This window comes from Hylaeus volcanicus, chromosome 3 (genome assembly GCF_026283585.1).
Source record: "Hylaeus volcanicus isolate JK05 chromosome 3, UHH_iyHylVolc1.0_haploid, whole genome shotgun sequence".
In the NCBI taxonomy this organism is placed as follows: Eukaryota; Metazoa; Arthropoda; class Insecta; order Hymenoptera; family Colletidae; genus Hylaeus; species Hylaeus volcanicus.
Genome location: NC_071978.1, coordinates 3146315 through 3162862, shown reverse-complemented (window position 1 = coordinate 3162862; position 16548 = coordinate 3146315). Strand labels below are relative to the sequence as shown.

Genomic DNA, 16548 nt, shown 5'->3' with positions numbered 1-16548 from the left:
GATTCCCACTCGATGCAATTCGCAGTGACAATGGTCATGTTCGAGAACTACAATCCTCGACCAAATCCAATCTGCAACGAAATCGTTTCACATCGACTTTTACGAATACCGCCGAAGCAAAGGGCGCCTTCGGGACTATGTAAGGGACTGAACCCTTGTTCTCGCAGACGTCCTGGATCGTTCACGTGAGGCCATTAACAGGCAAAGAAAAGGTGATGCAGCGATAAAACACGGAAAAGTAACGCGCAAGAAGGTCGACAGCGGAGTTTCTTCGTAATAAGAAAAACATACGGGCCGTTAGACCATTGTAGACTGAAAGAATCGGCGAGACAAGGAACAAACTCAACGATAACGTAGGTAAAACGTCGTGTGTCGGTAGTATTTGTTCGTTAAATGACATTTTCTTCGGCGTAACAACACTTTTGAAAACAACGCTTTATTTCCATGTCGTTGTAAATTATGTTACGTGTACTTATGATTAGATAACACCTACAACTAAATTATAAAACTATGAAACACTTTTCTTTTGTAGCGTTAACCTAGATTATGTTCAACTTTGGCAGTTTGATAAATATATTCCGTACATGGCCAAGTGTGTTGCAGTCCTTGCGTGCGTTTACCACGAGTACCGATTAAGCCCAACCTGGAAAAAAATCATAAAGAAGTTCTTTTACTTCGGAATACGTAGTTCGGAGAAGTTATTAATACACAGAAAAATCAATTTCGTCAACGAAAGTTAAAAACTGGAAATCTGTTGCAATTAATATCCTCGTTACTCAGGCGTCTAACTTTTCTCGGCTCCTTCCGCCGGTACCCAGACACAAACTCCTCGGGTTATAATTAATGTAAATAAGAAACTTGGAGAATGTTAAAAGCGCGCTTCATCCTTCTTGATTTACCTTTTCACTCCGCATTACTAATCCGAGCGTAAAGCAAATGTCTGCATAGTAAACCCGTGTTTTACCCAATACACAAAATGCAGACCAAGCGTCAACGTCGGTTGAATTATTAATTAAATTCCCCCATTAAATGCGAGGAGTGATGCGCAAGTTCATACCAAAATCAAGGTTTGTTAAAATTATCCACCGTTATGAAAGCAAACGCGAATAACGTCCAGATATCCCTTAGAGAAATTAAACGAAAATATAACCGATACCTCCATCCGATGGGAAGTTATAAATAATTGCGTACACAAAGCTACTGAAATTCAATATTTGTCAGTATATTTAAATTATATTTTAAATCGAATGAAAATGTACGTTATTTTACGTTACTTGGCTATCCGGTTATGCCAATATCCGAACAAATTCTGGAAAACCGATAAGATCGGGGAATTTTCGATCGATGCATAATAAACGTGACATTAATGATACACCGTATTCGGATAAGTATACCAGCATGCCGATATAACTGAAAATTCCTTGGGACGAAATCGCGAAACCGTTCCATTAAAGTATGGAAATCTCGCAATCGATGATTCGTCGTTTAAAATTCCTAAGATGTGCACACGCAAACGAGGCCCCTAACAAACAAACTTTCATCGCACGAGTATTTGTATAATATTCCTCGTATCGAGGGGGATTTTTCTTCAAAAGCAAACCATCGGGCTCGTGCAAAGAGACTTTCTGATACGCGAATCACCAGACTCGTGCAGACTCGGAATGCGTACGCTTCCCTCGAACAGGGTTACCGTCTTCATGAGTTACGCGATGCATAACCCAATATAAAGTCTAAAGCTCGTACACGAAGCGAGAATCACGAATTGCTTTTAGAAAGTTGAAGACATTCCAACAGCGAAAATTTTAACTATTTCAAAAAATGAAATTGCCGAATTAAATTCAGCGCCCAATTAAAATTTAGTGTTACTTAGTCAGAATTAATGGAGGGAGAAAATTTCTTCGGCGCACCTGTGCAACCTTTCCAAAAATTGTTCACGTTCGGCAAATGCGGTTGTTCCGCAGCCTCTCGAGACCAGTAACGCGCGTAATTACTCGTTGAAAATTTACCTTGGAGAAGCTGGTGTCGCGGTAACTCCGGCATACTTAAGCCCACTTTCGCGATGCCGAGCTCCAGTGGCCGTGGGGCAGGATTACTCGACCGTAAGGCATAATCCATCCCGCCGAAACCGCCCAGCTGCATCTGCAATCCTGCACAGACCACACGGGTTTCGCGGGTTACATGGTAAAAGCGAAAAGGAACGATTTCAGACACACCTGTCACTAGCGTGCCTAGCGATGGTACTGACAGAGAAGCACTACAAACTATTCTATTAACGCAAGTGCAACATTAGAAAATGGAGAAGTTTATTCACCGTCAACTACATCAATGTACATGCCAGAAGGTTCATAGTGAATTTATCAAATCAAATTAATCTCTGAAGGCACACCAGGTGGCGAAGGTCTGTAGGCTATAACCCCTAAAGCCCCATCCTTAGTGCTGACCTGTTAGGTGCACATGAATCGCCCAACAATATTACGATTAAAGGTTTCAACCCTTAGCGAGGATCCTCGTTAAAGTCTTAGTTTATCGAGGATTCATAAGGAAAGTGTTGATGCGTTAATTTTTTTAAAAATAGGTAGATATACTCTCGCTTTTGGCACACACTTTATGTAACTGAGATTCTATAAGGAGCTCGCAATATCGTTCGATATTAGACGCGTGTCATGACGTCTCATCGTTAATAAGCGTCATCGTTAGGCGTGCGTAATCGCGCGCGATCGATATACCTGTGGAGTACGAGAGCGGCTGACTTCTTGTCGCTTCGAATGGCCGCAGCTGGCCAAAATGTTGGAAATTCTGAGCCAAGTTCAAAGTTGGCATGCCTGTGGAAACGCCCGATGAGAGACTGCCAGGTATGCTCGCAGATATGCCGCTGAACCCGCCAGGTAGACTGTTGAATACGTTCGTAGACTGGGTCTCAGAGATGCTCTGGGGCAGGCCGGAGGCTAGCGTCGCACCTAAAACAGGAACGCGCCATTCTGTAGGTGCGAGAGACATTTGTACGTTATGGAGCACGCACCTGCCTAACATAAGTGGCAAATTAACCCCTTCCGAACATAGCTGTAAAATTTCGAGAAAAGTATATTTCACTTTTGCATCTTTAGAATTTTTTGAGATTATGCTCCAAATTTAGAAGTATCTAACTTTACGTTGGTACAAGCGCTATTTCGGTCGTTACACGTAGACTACAGTTCAATGGGGCAGCGAGGACTTAGAAACAATGACGAAGGTTCGTATAAAAATGCCAACTTGAAACCGAATCCTTTCCTCTTCCATCGGCGTATAACTTCTCGGATACAGCGTGCGGGCTTTAGGTTCCCCGAACTCGAAGCCACGATAAAAAGAAAGTGGGGAAAATGGAATCGTGGCCCGCATGCGGATGGCTTCGGCGACGATGGAAAGAAATCCATCGGAATTGGAGACACGCGGGAGCCCGATGACTCGATGGAATTTTGAAAATTATAACCGTGTCGGACCGGAGTGGAAAAGTAAAACCGCCAATAAACTCGACGACGACGTGACCGCGACGTTCGAGCTGCCCGGATATAGAGTTAAAAAGATTAAATTTTTCTCGATATGGTCCCTCGGGGCGCGTTCGTATCTAACGATCGGGGAACGATTTGTTCGGAATTTTATCGGTTCGTTGAAAGCGGATACAGGCAGAATTTTGATACATATAACAAATTCGAAGTCGTGGAATAAAATAACCATGGAATCGATACCGTCACTATTGCTATATGTTTCATTTTGTTCGTTAGCAACTGTTCGAAAGGAATCATACCTAAAGGGATATCAGAAGACGTCTGCGTGTCTTGAGTCATGAAGGTGGGTACTCTGGGCATCGTGGAAACGTAGTTTATGGACTGGATCGGTCGAGAAACTGTTGACAAAGTCGAGATCGGTATATTTGGCATATGGAGCTTCGGTCTCTCGACCAACGTGTTGCCCAGCGGAATGTAATTCAGAGTTTCCGGTGAGGAAGATTGTTGAAACGATAAACCACGATTCGACTGAGACTGCAGCAGATAGCTCAACAGAGAGCTCTGCAAGTTATCCTTTAGCGCGTCCTTCGATTCCTGCGGAAGCACGTAGCTCGATACAGGACTCTGAATCTTGTTCAAGTTGTTGTTTAACACGTCTGGAAGCGCGTAATTCAGCGGTAAATTTTGAATCTTGTTCACGCTGTTGTTCAACACGTCTGAAAGCGCGTAATTCAGCGGTAAATTTTGAATCTTGTTCACGCTGTTGTTCAACACGTCTGGGAGCGCGTAATCCAGCACCGAATTCTGGTCGTTGTTTTTGACAGAAGCTTTCGCCTGCTGCGACAGCAGATAGCTGAGCAAAGACTGCTGGAACTTGTTCTTCAGGCCGTTGGGGACGTAATAAGACGCAGCCGGGGTGAACCTTGACGGTGGGAACTCGACAGGAGTCATCGGCCTGGAAGAAGAATCAAACGACCTCGAAACGCACGGGATTCGTAAATGTGAATACTAATTTAATCATGCGGAGTGTCTTTCGCGAGATCTCCGACCGTTTGGCTGTTCAGCCGTCGGGAAATAACGTTCCCGCTCCGCGAAGAGTGGAGAATACTTCAGCGTTGAAATATCTGGGAGTAACTGTTATACCCGGTGCGGTGGCAATCATAGTTCAACCGCAAAACGAGGTAATTCTTCGTGCACGAGTAAGTTTGTTTACAAAGTAGCGAAATATTTCATCGAAAATCACTTTCTTCTCGGTTGCATCACAATTGCCTCAACGCTAGGTAGAAATACTAAAGACAATTCGAGGACCATCTCTCGAGAACAGCGAGACAACCGAAGAGAAATGGTCGCGATCAGTCGAGCAGGTAAGCAATTTTGACAGTGCCATTACGTACTGTCTTCCGAAGGATATCAACGGCGATTCCGTGGTCATGACAGGCAAGCTGGCCATCGTGGGCAAAACTGTCGGTGGATGAGCCAGGTTCGTAGATTGCTTCGAGGTGACCGATGCGGCTGGTACCGTGGAAACTGTCGGCGTGGGAGGGTTGGTAGTAGCACCGGAATCAGCCAACTGAAAGCAATTACCAACTTTTATTAGACCCTTTAAGACTCGCGGGTGCTACGTCGCTGGCGTGGGTCCGGTTCGAAAAGTTGTAAAAGGATCAAGGTATCGGGTGATTGAAAGTTCTCGAAAAGACCGTAGGACGGAATTTCGCGTTGATCCGTTTTATCATCGCGTCAAAGAAACGACGTTAGAAGATCCTTGCAACGAGAATTTCCGAATCTGTAATAATACGACAAATATTTTATTTTATACAGGAGACGGTTTAATCAAATTACGAACCGCGCTGCAATAAAATGTGTCTTAAAACGGGGAATTAAAGCGACAAAGATTCGCCAACGTTGAAAGTGTATGGAAATTTTCCGCGGCATTTGAATCGAGGGAAATGGGACAGATAAAGCTAAGAGTTTTAAGAAGATGATCCCTCGGAGGTAGACCAAACAAATCCACCGACCAAGAAACGCTAAAGAAAGTTGGAAATTCCATTGAAGTAATTCCACGATAGAAGAAGAAACAATTTGTAAAGATTCTTGGGATCTTAACCGATGTTCTCGGAATATCTTGCGAAAATCAACTCAACGAGATCGTATTCAAAAATAAAATGTTTGTTCTATCGTGGCGGTGTTTTTCGGTGATGTTTTTCGCATCCCTATGTAAACCGTAGTGGAAGCGTAGGAGAAGATAAAAAGAACAGGGAGACGTGCTAGTAGAGCTGAATGGCAAGGTGTCGACGTGCTAAGAGTGTATTTCGCTCACCGTATCGGATTTCACGCTTGGCATTGTCACCGGTAAAGCCATTTTCGGCTGGGAAGTCGCAGACGTATGAAGTCGGGTGATAGCCTCAGCGGTGGTTGAGTTTGAGACAGTAGACTCTTGCAAGGGTTGAGCGGTTGGCGACGCCGACGTCGGTGTTGTCGTCGTAGTAGACGATTCCTCGTTCAATGGTAGAGCGTTCTCGTAGGGTGAAACCGGTGGCATGGAAACGTAACCGAGACCATGGTTTCCTGAAGAGCAAAGTAATCTTTCCTTTGTACGCTGCGCAGAGGTGGTTGCTTCTCACACTTTTCGAACATGTTTTATATTTAAATCGATATATATATAGACAATCGTTTCGATAGTATCAGCAGAATACGATCTAGAATATGTTCTGGTATCTAAAAACCATTTACCGTGCTTCAAATACTCTTGATCCCTACCAAAGGACTCCGGTTGACTATACTTTTGATCTTTGTAAGAGTTGGTCAGCTTGTCGTACGAGTCTGAGTACCGAAAATCATCGCCAAAGGGTTGGGGTTGGTAAGAATACTGCTCGTTCAGTGCCTGGTCATGGAAGGACTGCTCGTTCCTGATGACTGTGTCTCGATCCCTGTACCGGTGGTCTCTGAACGACGTTCCGTCTATGAAGAACGAAGCCTGTCCCTTTAAGTCTGGCCCGTCTCGATAGGACGAGCTGTCCCCGTAGAACGGTCGACTTTTCGATGACGAATAATCTCTCAGGAACGGCTGATCCCTGTAGGACAGTCGTTCAGGATACGACGAAGTCTCCTGACGATAGTGTCGTTGCCTGTAGGATTGATACGGTTGCGTCTTGAGCGATTGCTCCCGGAATGGCTGATGTTGCTCGTGGAAAGGTGGGTGTTGCCTAGTTCCTTGGTAAGGCGGGAAGTCCTCTAAAGGTGACAGGGTCCTCCTTTCATCCTTGTACGCGCTGACAACCACCGTCATCGCGATGATTATCCCCTGGAGGAAGAAATTAATTAGCGATCATTCCGTCACTGGTGGATGATATCACGGTGAACGTTGATTGACGTAACGACTCACCAGTTTCTTCATTTGAATTCCTTCAGACGAGAACTTTCCTCGGCTAGAAGACTGCGAGGTAGATCGTGCTACGCGTGAAAATCGTCTGCAGTCGATCGATACCATCGACCTTCTTATATAGCTACTAAACGAATGAAAAAGCGAATCGCGTGTCTTTTCCACGCGCTCTTTTCCCTGGTTCTGTGCGTCTTCCAGATCAGGTACGAAACTGGATCTAGTAAATCACGTATATCCACGCCTTTCTCCTTCTATACGAGGTTCATTGCCAGACCCGCAAAGGGCGCAATGTGTACTCGATCAGTTAAGACAAACTTGGAACGCAACGCTTCATTTCTGAAGATATATGCAAGATGAAAATATATCTTGTTTGTCGTCTCTATGGTACACCAGATCTCAACAGTTTTAGGCTGATTCTTCTCGTAAGAAGAAAGGGCAATTTTAAGCTTCATGAAGATTTATAGTCGACTGCTAAGAATATGTGTCGAATACGGTTACATGATAAAGTACCCATGGAAGGTTTAACAAGTCACTCTTCCGTGTACAACAAGGCTGTCATGTAAATCGATTGAATTGCAACCGATCTCTATTGAAACCGAAAACTTGAGCCATGAAATTTTTCATATTCCTTTTCGGAGGCAATCGATCTTCGATAAACGTCTTAGAGCGAGAGTGTTAGGGAACGTGTGATATACGGGTGTCTTAAGGTTTCCGCCAGGAACCACGGCGGGTGCTCGAGTGCACGCTGTTCGACTTTCAAGAAGGCAATAGCGAGGGTAATAGGAGGTATACGTCACCTGTGTTACGTACGTTCGACATTACTTTTCGTATAAGATGTAGATAACCGGGGAGTGCAAAGTTCGCACGATCTGATGATAAATACAACCCGCTACGATTGGATCAAATCGAATGCGAAATATCGAAAGCTTGAATATTCGAAATTGTCGGTCTGTGAAACGATTACTGCCGTTTATTTTACTTCCATACGCGATAACGTAACGAAATTAGACAATTTTATTGGAATATTCGATGCATTCATCGACACTCGGACCCATCAAATTGCAGATCATGTTGATAAGGTAAACCTATCCCATTAATAAACCAACATTTGGATAAATGTATAATTACGAAAGATAGTTGAAAATAAATAATCGAATATCGTTGTACAAGTGCGGAGGGTTCGATAATTAATTGCGCGCCAGAGCTTCTAATTTTCCGCGTGATTTTGTAATGAAATAATTATTAAACCGCGTATTCGTGTCATTAAAAATTGAATCGATGATTCCATATATTGGCACGTTCGCATGGAGTACGATAATAAAATAAATCAGTAGTAAACATTACCTCCGTCGCGACCGAAATTGTTTTGAGTTACAGCATGGTCTCGCCAGCGACAGTTTATTATAACGCAATGGCAATGTGTTTTCCCAGTAATCTAACCACAAAACAGATAACAGGGGAATGTAAACACAACGAGAGAAATTTACGTAAACGTCAAGTAGTTTACAAAAATTAGTTTTCCAAATTAAACGTCACGGTGCCTCTAGCAAGAAGATTGTTTAGAATTTAAATATTTGTTACGGAAATCCCATGCTTCTCGGACTATTCATTAAGAGATTATTCGCGCGCGAATCGCGTCAAAAGAGGAAAATATTGCGCGATATCAGGATGCACCGTTTGCAAAAATTAAATTACAAGGCACGTCGTAATTCGCCGAGGATGAACGACGCCACGCAAACTAGGCGTCCGAGAAACTCATGCATTCCATTAGTGCTAGCTTCGCAAAGTCCAAATTTGTTAAGATTTTACGCGATACACAGCGAAACAATTTCTCTTATCTTCGACAGCCACGCTCCGACCTTAATTAGCAAATATTGCTGCACAGCATTCGATCGATCTTGACTGTCGAAAAATCGTTGGACCATTTTTCATTCTAAGCAGTGTTGGAGGATTTCAAAGGAGTGGCAATAAATTTCCTCGATATTGGGAATAAATATTCATAGTTGTATCGTATACCAATCAAGCAGGTTAAAGCGAATCCTTTATATTTATTCCATTGAGAATCCAAAAAATGTATTAACTTTCAAGCCAGCGTCATTCCAAACGTTCCATTCATTTTCGATAGACGTTCGACCGCTATGTTCTTTAATTGTCTTCGAAACAAACAGTAATTTAGTTAAATTAATATTTTCCCATTGTTGGTATTGGTCAAACCGAGGTAAACTTTTCGATTGAAACGAGTAATAACGCTGAGTGCGATACTTGGTTAATAATTTTATGCCATACCACAATTCGAATAATCATTTGCATTAATATTGTTCGATTATCATTTATAATCAATGGAATATATACGCTTGCAAACGTTGCTCGGTAAAGGTGTTGTGTAACAGATTTAACGTTAAATGTGTTCGTGGGTATACTGTATGCGCTGCGAACAGTATTGCACACAGATTCTGTTTGGAAAGTAAAATGGGATACCATTTTGCTTGTTTGCGAGCTAACAGCTTGTGTATATAATTCTGTGGATTCGCATGAATCATAAGTTTACGATCGAGATTAAACCTCTCCAAGACCTAGTTAGGAAACAGTACCAGAGATTTAGAAACGATATCCTGATGAAAATTCACGAATGCCATGTTTGAAGAAACAAAGTTCTTCGCGCGTCTGTGTGTGACATTTACGAGTAGAAATTTAGTCGCCTTTCCAATGTATTTTTCTTAATCTAATTACATAACTCACGCAGATGCATCGAATCGTTTTCAATCAAATTTCCATCGCTCCACGTAGAGTCCTGTCGACGTATTCTATCTTATTCGTTATTATATCATTCGTTAATTACTTCAACTTGGAGTTATTTGATCTCGTCGATGAATTTTTCGAGAAATTCGAGGTAATTATCAAAAATTAATGGGTCTGCATATGCATAATATCGGCAAATGAAATGCTTTTTGAGGGTAGCTACGTTTAATTAACCGATTCGATCAGGTTTTTGTGTTTCGTGTATATAACGCGTCGAACTGAGGGAAAATAGGAGGAAAATATTTCTAACGTTTACAAAACGAAGAAGCACGATATGGGTTTCGTTATCTTTATGAATTCGCGAATGAACATGCTGCGCGGTTAATGCGATCATTTTCACCTCTCATGGAGTTAGAACTTTAGCGCACTATCTAAAAGTTCCACGAGTCATCTCTTATTACCTACACGCAATAGTTGCGTGAAACGTTCCATCATTCTAATTAATCTACCGTTCGGATGACTGATTTCTGCTAAAACATTCAAACGTTAATAAACGTTAATTACGGGAGAATTGGTGATGTTTGTTATTTGTTTAAGAAAACTAGAACTGTCCTAATATTATTTCCAACAATATTGCGTACCAATTAACAATATTTCGAACGTTTTTCAGCGTTCAATTAAAATTGAAATGCTCGGTACAGAATCGTTGTCGAAATACGACGATTTAATTTTCGAAGTAGGTCTTCCAATTTGTGGCGACATGTTGCTGTTTGTACAATTGATTTCCAATTGGATAAAATGTAGATTCCGCTGCGGCGATCGCGATATTTTTAGCGCACGCGCACTTGTGAACCCGCGATGGAAAAGAAAGAGGCCTATCTGGTTACTTAAACTTTCACGCCAAATAAGCATCGTGGAACCGGACGTCGGTGGTCGGAAAAATTGTAAATTTTATTACCCAGACGACACGAGCTCGCTTCGTAAAATTGAGATTCGAGAGTCGCCTAATTGGACGTTTTGATCGCTGTCAAAATTGGCCAGTGCAAGTATTGCTCGACCATTGGAGTGCCCTTTTATCGTTGACTCTCGGTATTGTGCTTCCTAATTAACGACGTGTTGTGTTACGGCTGGCAAATAAACCTGACTAACCGTTCCCAAAAAAATATATATATGACAAAGAATAGCGAGCTTTTGCCTTTCGAGGTAGCCAATATTCTGTGTAAACTGCAGTGTACGTATCGTACCCGAACAGGAAATGTATACCACAGCTATATGCAGACTCTCTCAAAACAAACTATACTATCCGAAAGGAGCGGTGTTTGTCGAACAGTATATATTGCCCAGAAAACCAAATAAACAAACATAAATATTAAATATTGTTCCATGGTTGGTAATAAATAAAGCGCGCAAATTGAATTGCAGCTTATTTAACGTATGTTTAGACCGCAGGTGTGAATCTCGTATTCATACTGGTTGGATTTGATGAACTATATACTGAAGCAACGAATACCGTACGAGATATATAAAATCAAATACAGTGGTTGTTTCTGCGAAATAAATTGGCTTCTTTTGGCTCGAATCACGTATTTTGTAACAAGTGTACAATCCTAGATACAGTAGAAAACATGAGTGTGTAGCTTAAAAAACGATCAACGTTAATGAACAGGGAGTACACACATCTCTTTTGTTGAGCCGTGTCTAAATCATTTTTTCGCCATTCTCGTAACAAATCAGAGCTGCGCGAGAATTTGACGCAACCTCGCCACAAATCCACTACACGTGCGATTCATTACCGCAGTATTTTGGTACAACTTCGCGTACGCCAGCCTCGCGTGGATCGATACTCTTGTTTTATCTTCCTTTCTAACTTTTTTACTCGACTAGTACCTCGATACCGTGTGGGGGGGGGGGGTGATTAACTCGAAACGAAAAATGTATTAGGACAGGCATTTTATTGCCGCATCCTATTTATTTATCGCGAGTTGGGTAAACACAAAATGTCACCGGAGAAAATTGGAAATATCAACGGTACATCGAGTTCGTTCGCGCGGAATCGATTAATTTCGACTCCCTCCATCGTGATCGTAATCGAGGTTTTTCGCCATCATTTTCGTTGCCATTATTTAATTCCCCAGCAGCCAATATCCTCGGAATATTAACGCTGACGTCACATGACCATTTCGTTTCCCTGGGATGAGCTTCCCGTCGATTTCTGTGGCTCTGGTTTTCACTCTCCCGTTACTTTCGTTGTTGAGTCGAACTTCGTTCGAATCTATAATTATATTTGCGACACGATATATGATTTATACGTGTCTTTTTCCTTGAATATCAATCATAACGGACACCGTGTTAGAGATATCCGAGTTTTATTTATCTCAACCAATGGACAAACCAAAGACAGAAACGTTCACTGAAACAGTTCCTGGCGTTTCGCTCGATCTTCGATGCTTCAAAAGGCTATTCATCCCACGACGTTAATAGGCTCGCGAATCGGGTACATTCTTCGGTGTGCATTTTCTCTTCTCTCGTGTGCAAAGACTTCCAACGGCATACGCGTCAGGTAGGAAGTAAGAAATTAATTCATTCGCGGGAGTGAGATATTTATCGTTTTTCTCTTCTCGTACCGGACTTTCATGGAGCAAGTTCGAGAACGTTCAAGTTCAGTCGACTCGACAAACTGGGTGCGGCAGGTTCCAGTCCGCGCGCGTCGTATTCATCTCGCAATGCGTACCATCGCACTGTGATTCGGAATGTTATTTTAGGATATCGCAAAGTTCCTATTTCAAGGAAAAATGAGACCTTCGAAGGGAACCGAGCTTCGTATATGTGCGAGCAATATTTATTTTTAAAGGGGAGTCTATTACAGATGTAATTGAATAATTAATGATGTTATTTATCACTTTCTTAGGGCTGAATAATCTGAAACATAAATTCGTATAGGCATTTGGCATTGTGTTTAGAGTAAAGGTAGAGCACGATTCTCGGTTAGTGGAAGACATCGAAGATTGGTTTCGATCAAAAGTGAAAATGTAGGTCCTCGATATGAGTAAGGCGTGTCCTCGAGGCGTGTGTTAAAAATTTTATATCGATAGAAAATGCAAAGAGCTCAAAACGATTTATCGATCGTTCCCAAAGGTGAAAACACCTTGATCGTTTAATTGGGGGGCGTATCGCGTTTGTCGCGAAGTCACTAATCGCGTGGCTTTTATCCGTCGTGGAAACTGGTCGGATGAGATTATTAACCGACTAGTGGATCGATCTTGCCGCTTAAATTAATTTCATCATGGTTACGCGCCGCCAAAAATGTCGACGTAACGTCACCCAACCTCGAAATTCATTCTCGCGCGGACGACGGCTTTGCATCTGCGTGTTTCCGCTATTTCAGAGACACACACGCATTACCCATGTGGACCCAGGGGATTTTATGTATGTTCGCGATGTTTCGTTTTGAAATTAAAAATATTCCTTTTCGCTGAAATTTATTCTAAACTCCACCGCTTATAATTTGAATATTATTCATTTGTTTGAATGTAAACCGAATTGTGGTGCATGTACGTCATCGCACTGGCACCAGTGAAGCGCAAAGGGTAAAGTGTCACCGACCAAGAGGCTGAAACGTCACGAACAGGGCTCTCATTTAGGTTTTCCGATAACCAATTATGTTGCCTTGCTTTGGAGACTTATCGCCAAGATATTATTTAAAGAACACAGTGATAAATGAACGTGAGTGTCCAAGGTATCAAGAAAGCCAATGAATACTGTTTTTTATGTGTGTCATTCATAAATCAAATCTGTTCAGAAGAATCGAAGTCTTATTCTCCGCTAAAATTCGAATTGTCTTTAGAAAAATTTGTTTGAGACATTTACTGATTGCCTTAATAGATATCGAAGACACCAGCTTATAAGTTAAAGTCAGTTTAATCGCTGCGTGTTGTCTTGCGATGCATCAATTGCCATTTAAAGCGGTACAGCTGGTTGGTTTCCCAGAGAAAGTTGGCTCTGATATTTTCCAGCCACGGCCAAGTCCTTGAGATACATATCAAACCGGAAACATGCTATCGACGATTTCAAAAGAGTCGCTTTCGAACTCAACTTAAACGTTAAAATTCATTTTAATTGTGGAGCGTTTAAGTTTCCCCATCCATCAACGATTCATTTCTGCGAAAGCGGCTTTCGTTAATGTTTCTCGACGTATTAAATGGAACGATTACTCTTCGTTCGGAATATTGACAAGTTTGCTTGACAATGAAAATACACATCTCTTTTTTTGCCAGAACGTGTAGCAGGTTTAATCGACGAAGGATTCGCGCGCCAGTGATTCTCTGAAACGCTTGGACGAAGATCGATCGTGGAAATTTTGAAAACGGAGAGCTCGTGATGCGAGTGCCAAAGGGAATATTCACAGAGAGGTCAACATTTTAGAAAAGCCGAGGAAAAAGTATCAACGAACCTAGCGAGGAAACGAGCCAGTTTGCGGACCAGAGAGGGCGAGCTTATGGCAACGATACCGCAATGTCTCCAGCGTTGTGCCACTCTGCAAAAGTTGCAGCAGCAAAAATAAAAGAGGTGATGGAAGAAGTCCTCTTACAAAAAACTTTCTCCGCTTGTTTCTTAATATTATCATTACTAGGAATGTTGATGATAGAAAAATGAAAAAGTAAACGATAGATTATTTTTAACGAGATAACAGATAAACAGCAGTTGCTGACTATGTATAGTGCACATTTTAGGATATGGACTGAAAGAGACTTCCTTCCGGTTATTCCCGAAATCTAGGCGTCGCGGTGTGCAGAACGCATTGAACGGAAAGCAAACTTAATTTGAGCGTTCGTTATACTTGCTTTCGAATTCGAGTCAAGTCCAGTTACTATGAACATAATTCTCGCCAATTCTAGATGCGCCATCCTCGTGTCTCGTTTAATGCTTCGCTTCGCAGGACGCTATTAGCCTGTATACACATGCATCGTGGGCTCGTCGCATTTAAATCGACCGCATTAAACGATGCGTCGCATTCAGCTGTGCCACATTTCGATCATCCGTTTACTCAAAACGTGGTTTGTGTAATAATCACACAATGGGATCATAATATGCTTATAATAGGTTCACGGTAGGTTCGTCGTATATTTCTAATGGGATCGTAATAGGTTTATCGCGTATTTGAATTCATGTATCTGCGAGGTCTTTAAGAACGAGATTGCATAGGTATAATTAAAAGATAATCAGTGAGAAAGATATCAGAGTGTAAAGAGAACTAAGTGTCCCAGTAAACCCCAAGATATAATAGATTTATCTTGCGGACGAGCACTTTCCTTGCAAAACTCTCTTCAAGAGCTCTCGTTGTCTCGCAGAATCGCGATACGTTTAGGGAAAAAACGACGTAGCGCAAATGGATCCAGTGCTATTTAAACAATGCTCAGGAAAACGTTACGTCTATTTGTCAAACGGCTAGTCGTCCGCGGACAAGACGAGCGATCCATCTGTCCAGAAAAGAGAATTTCCTACGGGGAAACGTGTCGCATCGTGGCTGTTAAATTTCGTCTCTCGAGACGAGTTTTCGTGCCCGTACGTTCAATTTACACAGCTACCGGTCGCCAGAGAGACGGCCAGAATTTTATTCAAATAATAGATGACGAATAAAAGCTCCGCGTAGTTATACATTTGCAACGTTTACTCGTTTAAACAGTTACCCGGATAAGTTTCTATACGTTCAACGTGAAATCGAGTCATTTGAAATTTCATCCATCTTTGGGGTGCATAATTCGTGTCGTAATCTTTATTGATGAAATAACGCGCCAATAGTTTATCTATTCCACACTTTAACGAAGCGTATAAAGTTGCGATTAGTGATGCGCACGAGACGAGACGAGACGAGATTTCTACGATCTCGATCTTGATCTCGAAAAATCTCAAAACATGCATATCGATCGCGAATTTCCTACTCGTGCGCATCGCTAGTTGCAATGCGTATCTTTCCTATTTTAAGCGAGACTTCTAGTTTACATATTTCATGATTTTGTGGCTTCTCTCCTGAAAAGAGCCCCGACCACAATGATAACTTTCAAAACAGAGAAAAATGAGAATGTCCGGTGAAACGTCCACGTTTGATTAACAATTGAGCGAAATTTTCCTGGAATATTTCTTCGTTGCATAGAATTTGACAAAGACATCGCGAATTGCGGCCGTTTATCGAACAGTGTATATAGGAAATAATCGAACCGTGACAAAATCTTCGTAGTAATGTATTCGAGAGATTTGTTCTGCAACGTGGTTGCGCGTGATATAATATTCGGCACAATGGAGTCGAACGGCCGTGGACTCCGATTCGTTCATTCGTATTCGGTATCGAACAATACGCCGTTATCCAAGATCTAATTCGCGTCTAGCAGTACGAATATAACACCGCGAAAATGCTGGGACAGTCGCGGGGAACGATTGGTCAATTTACTTGCAAAATTAACCAGCGAAAATTGCTCGAAAGAAATTTCAACGAGCCTCCTGATTGAGACGGTGCGCTGTCATTATTGAACTAGCTAACGACGAAGAAAAAAAGTGAGAGAAGCTGCCATTGTTACGTCACAATTTTACTGCTTTTTACTATGTACAATTTCAACTCCTTGCAATTGTAACATAACGTCTACGGTAGTTACGGAGTTGGGGGCGCAAAGGGTTGATCCCGTGAATGCATTTAGTTATTTATTCGATGGTCGGATCAGTTCAGATTTTCTTCCGTCTGAAATCTTCAGCTGGTCGTATGGGAAGGAATCGTATAACGAAATTGATCGTAGGGAGGTGCTGACGGGGTCCATTTAAAGTGCGATTGGAATTTACAGCTGTAGTTCGACGCTAACCCGGAAAATAGCTGCAATAACATTTGTAGTTTGAACAAATTGAGGCTGCCTTCGATTCCAAACTGTACTAAAGAAATTCCATACGATTGCATGTAATTAT

General features: G+C 42.0%; 1 protein-coding gene across 1 annotated transcript; it reads right to left on the bottom strand.

Annotated features, from left to right (window-relative positions):
* Positions 1 to 39: 39 nt before the first annotated feature.
* Positions 40 to 6956, bottom strand: LOC128873420 (uncharacterized). Its single transcript, XM_054117001.1, has 8 exons — positions 6865 to 6956; positions 6213 to 6783; positions 5800 to 6047; positions 4877 to 5052; positions 3782 to 4437; positions 2727 to 2957; positions 2007 to 2147; positions 40 to 643 (listed from the first exon to the last, which is right to left on the bottom strand). The coding sequence occupies exons 1-8, from the start codon at positions 6874 to 6876 to the stop codon at positions 633 to 635; spliced, it is 2046 nt and encodes a 681-aa protein (XP_053972976.1). The 5' UTR covers positions 6877 to 6956; the 3' UTR covers positions 40 to 632.
* Positions 6957 to 16548: the final 9592 nt, after the last annotated feature.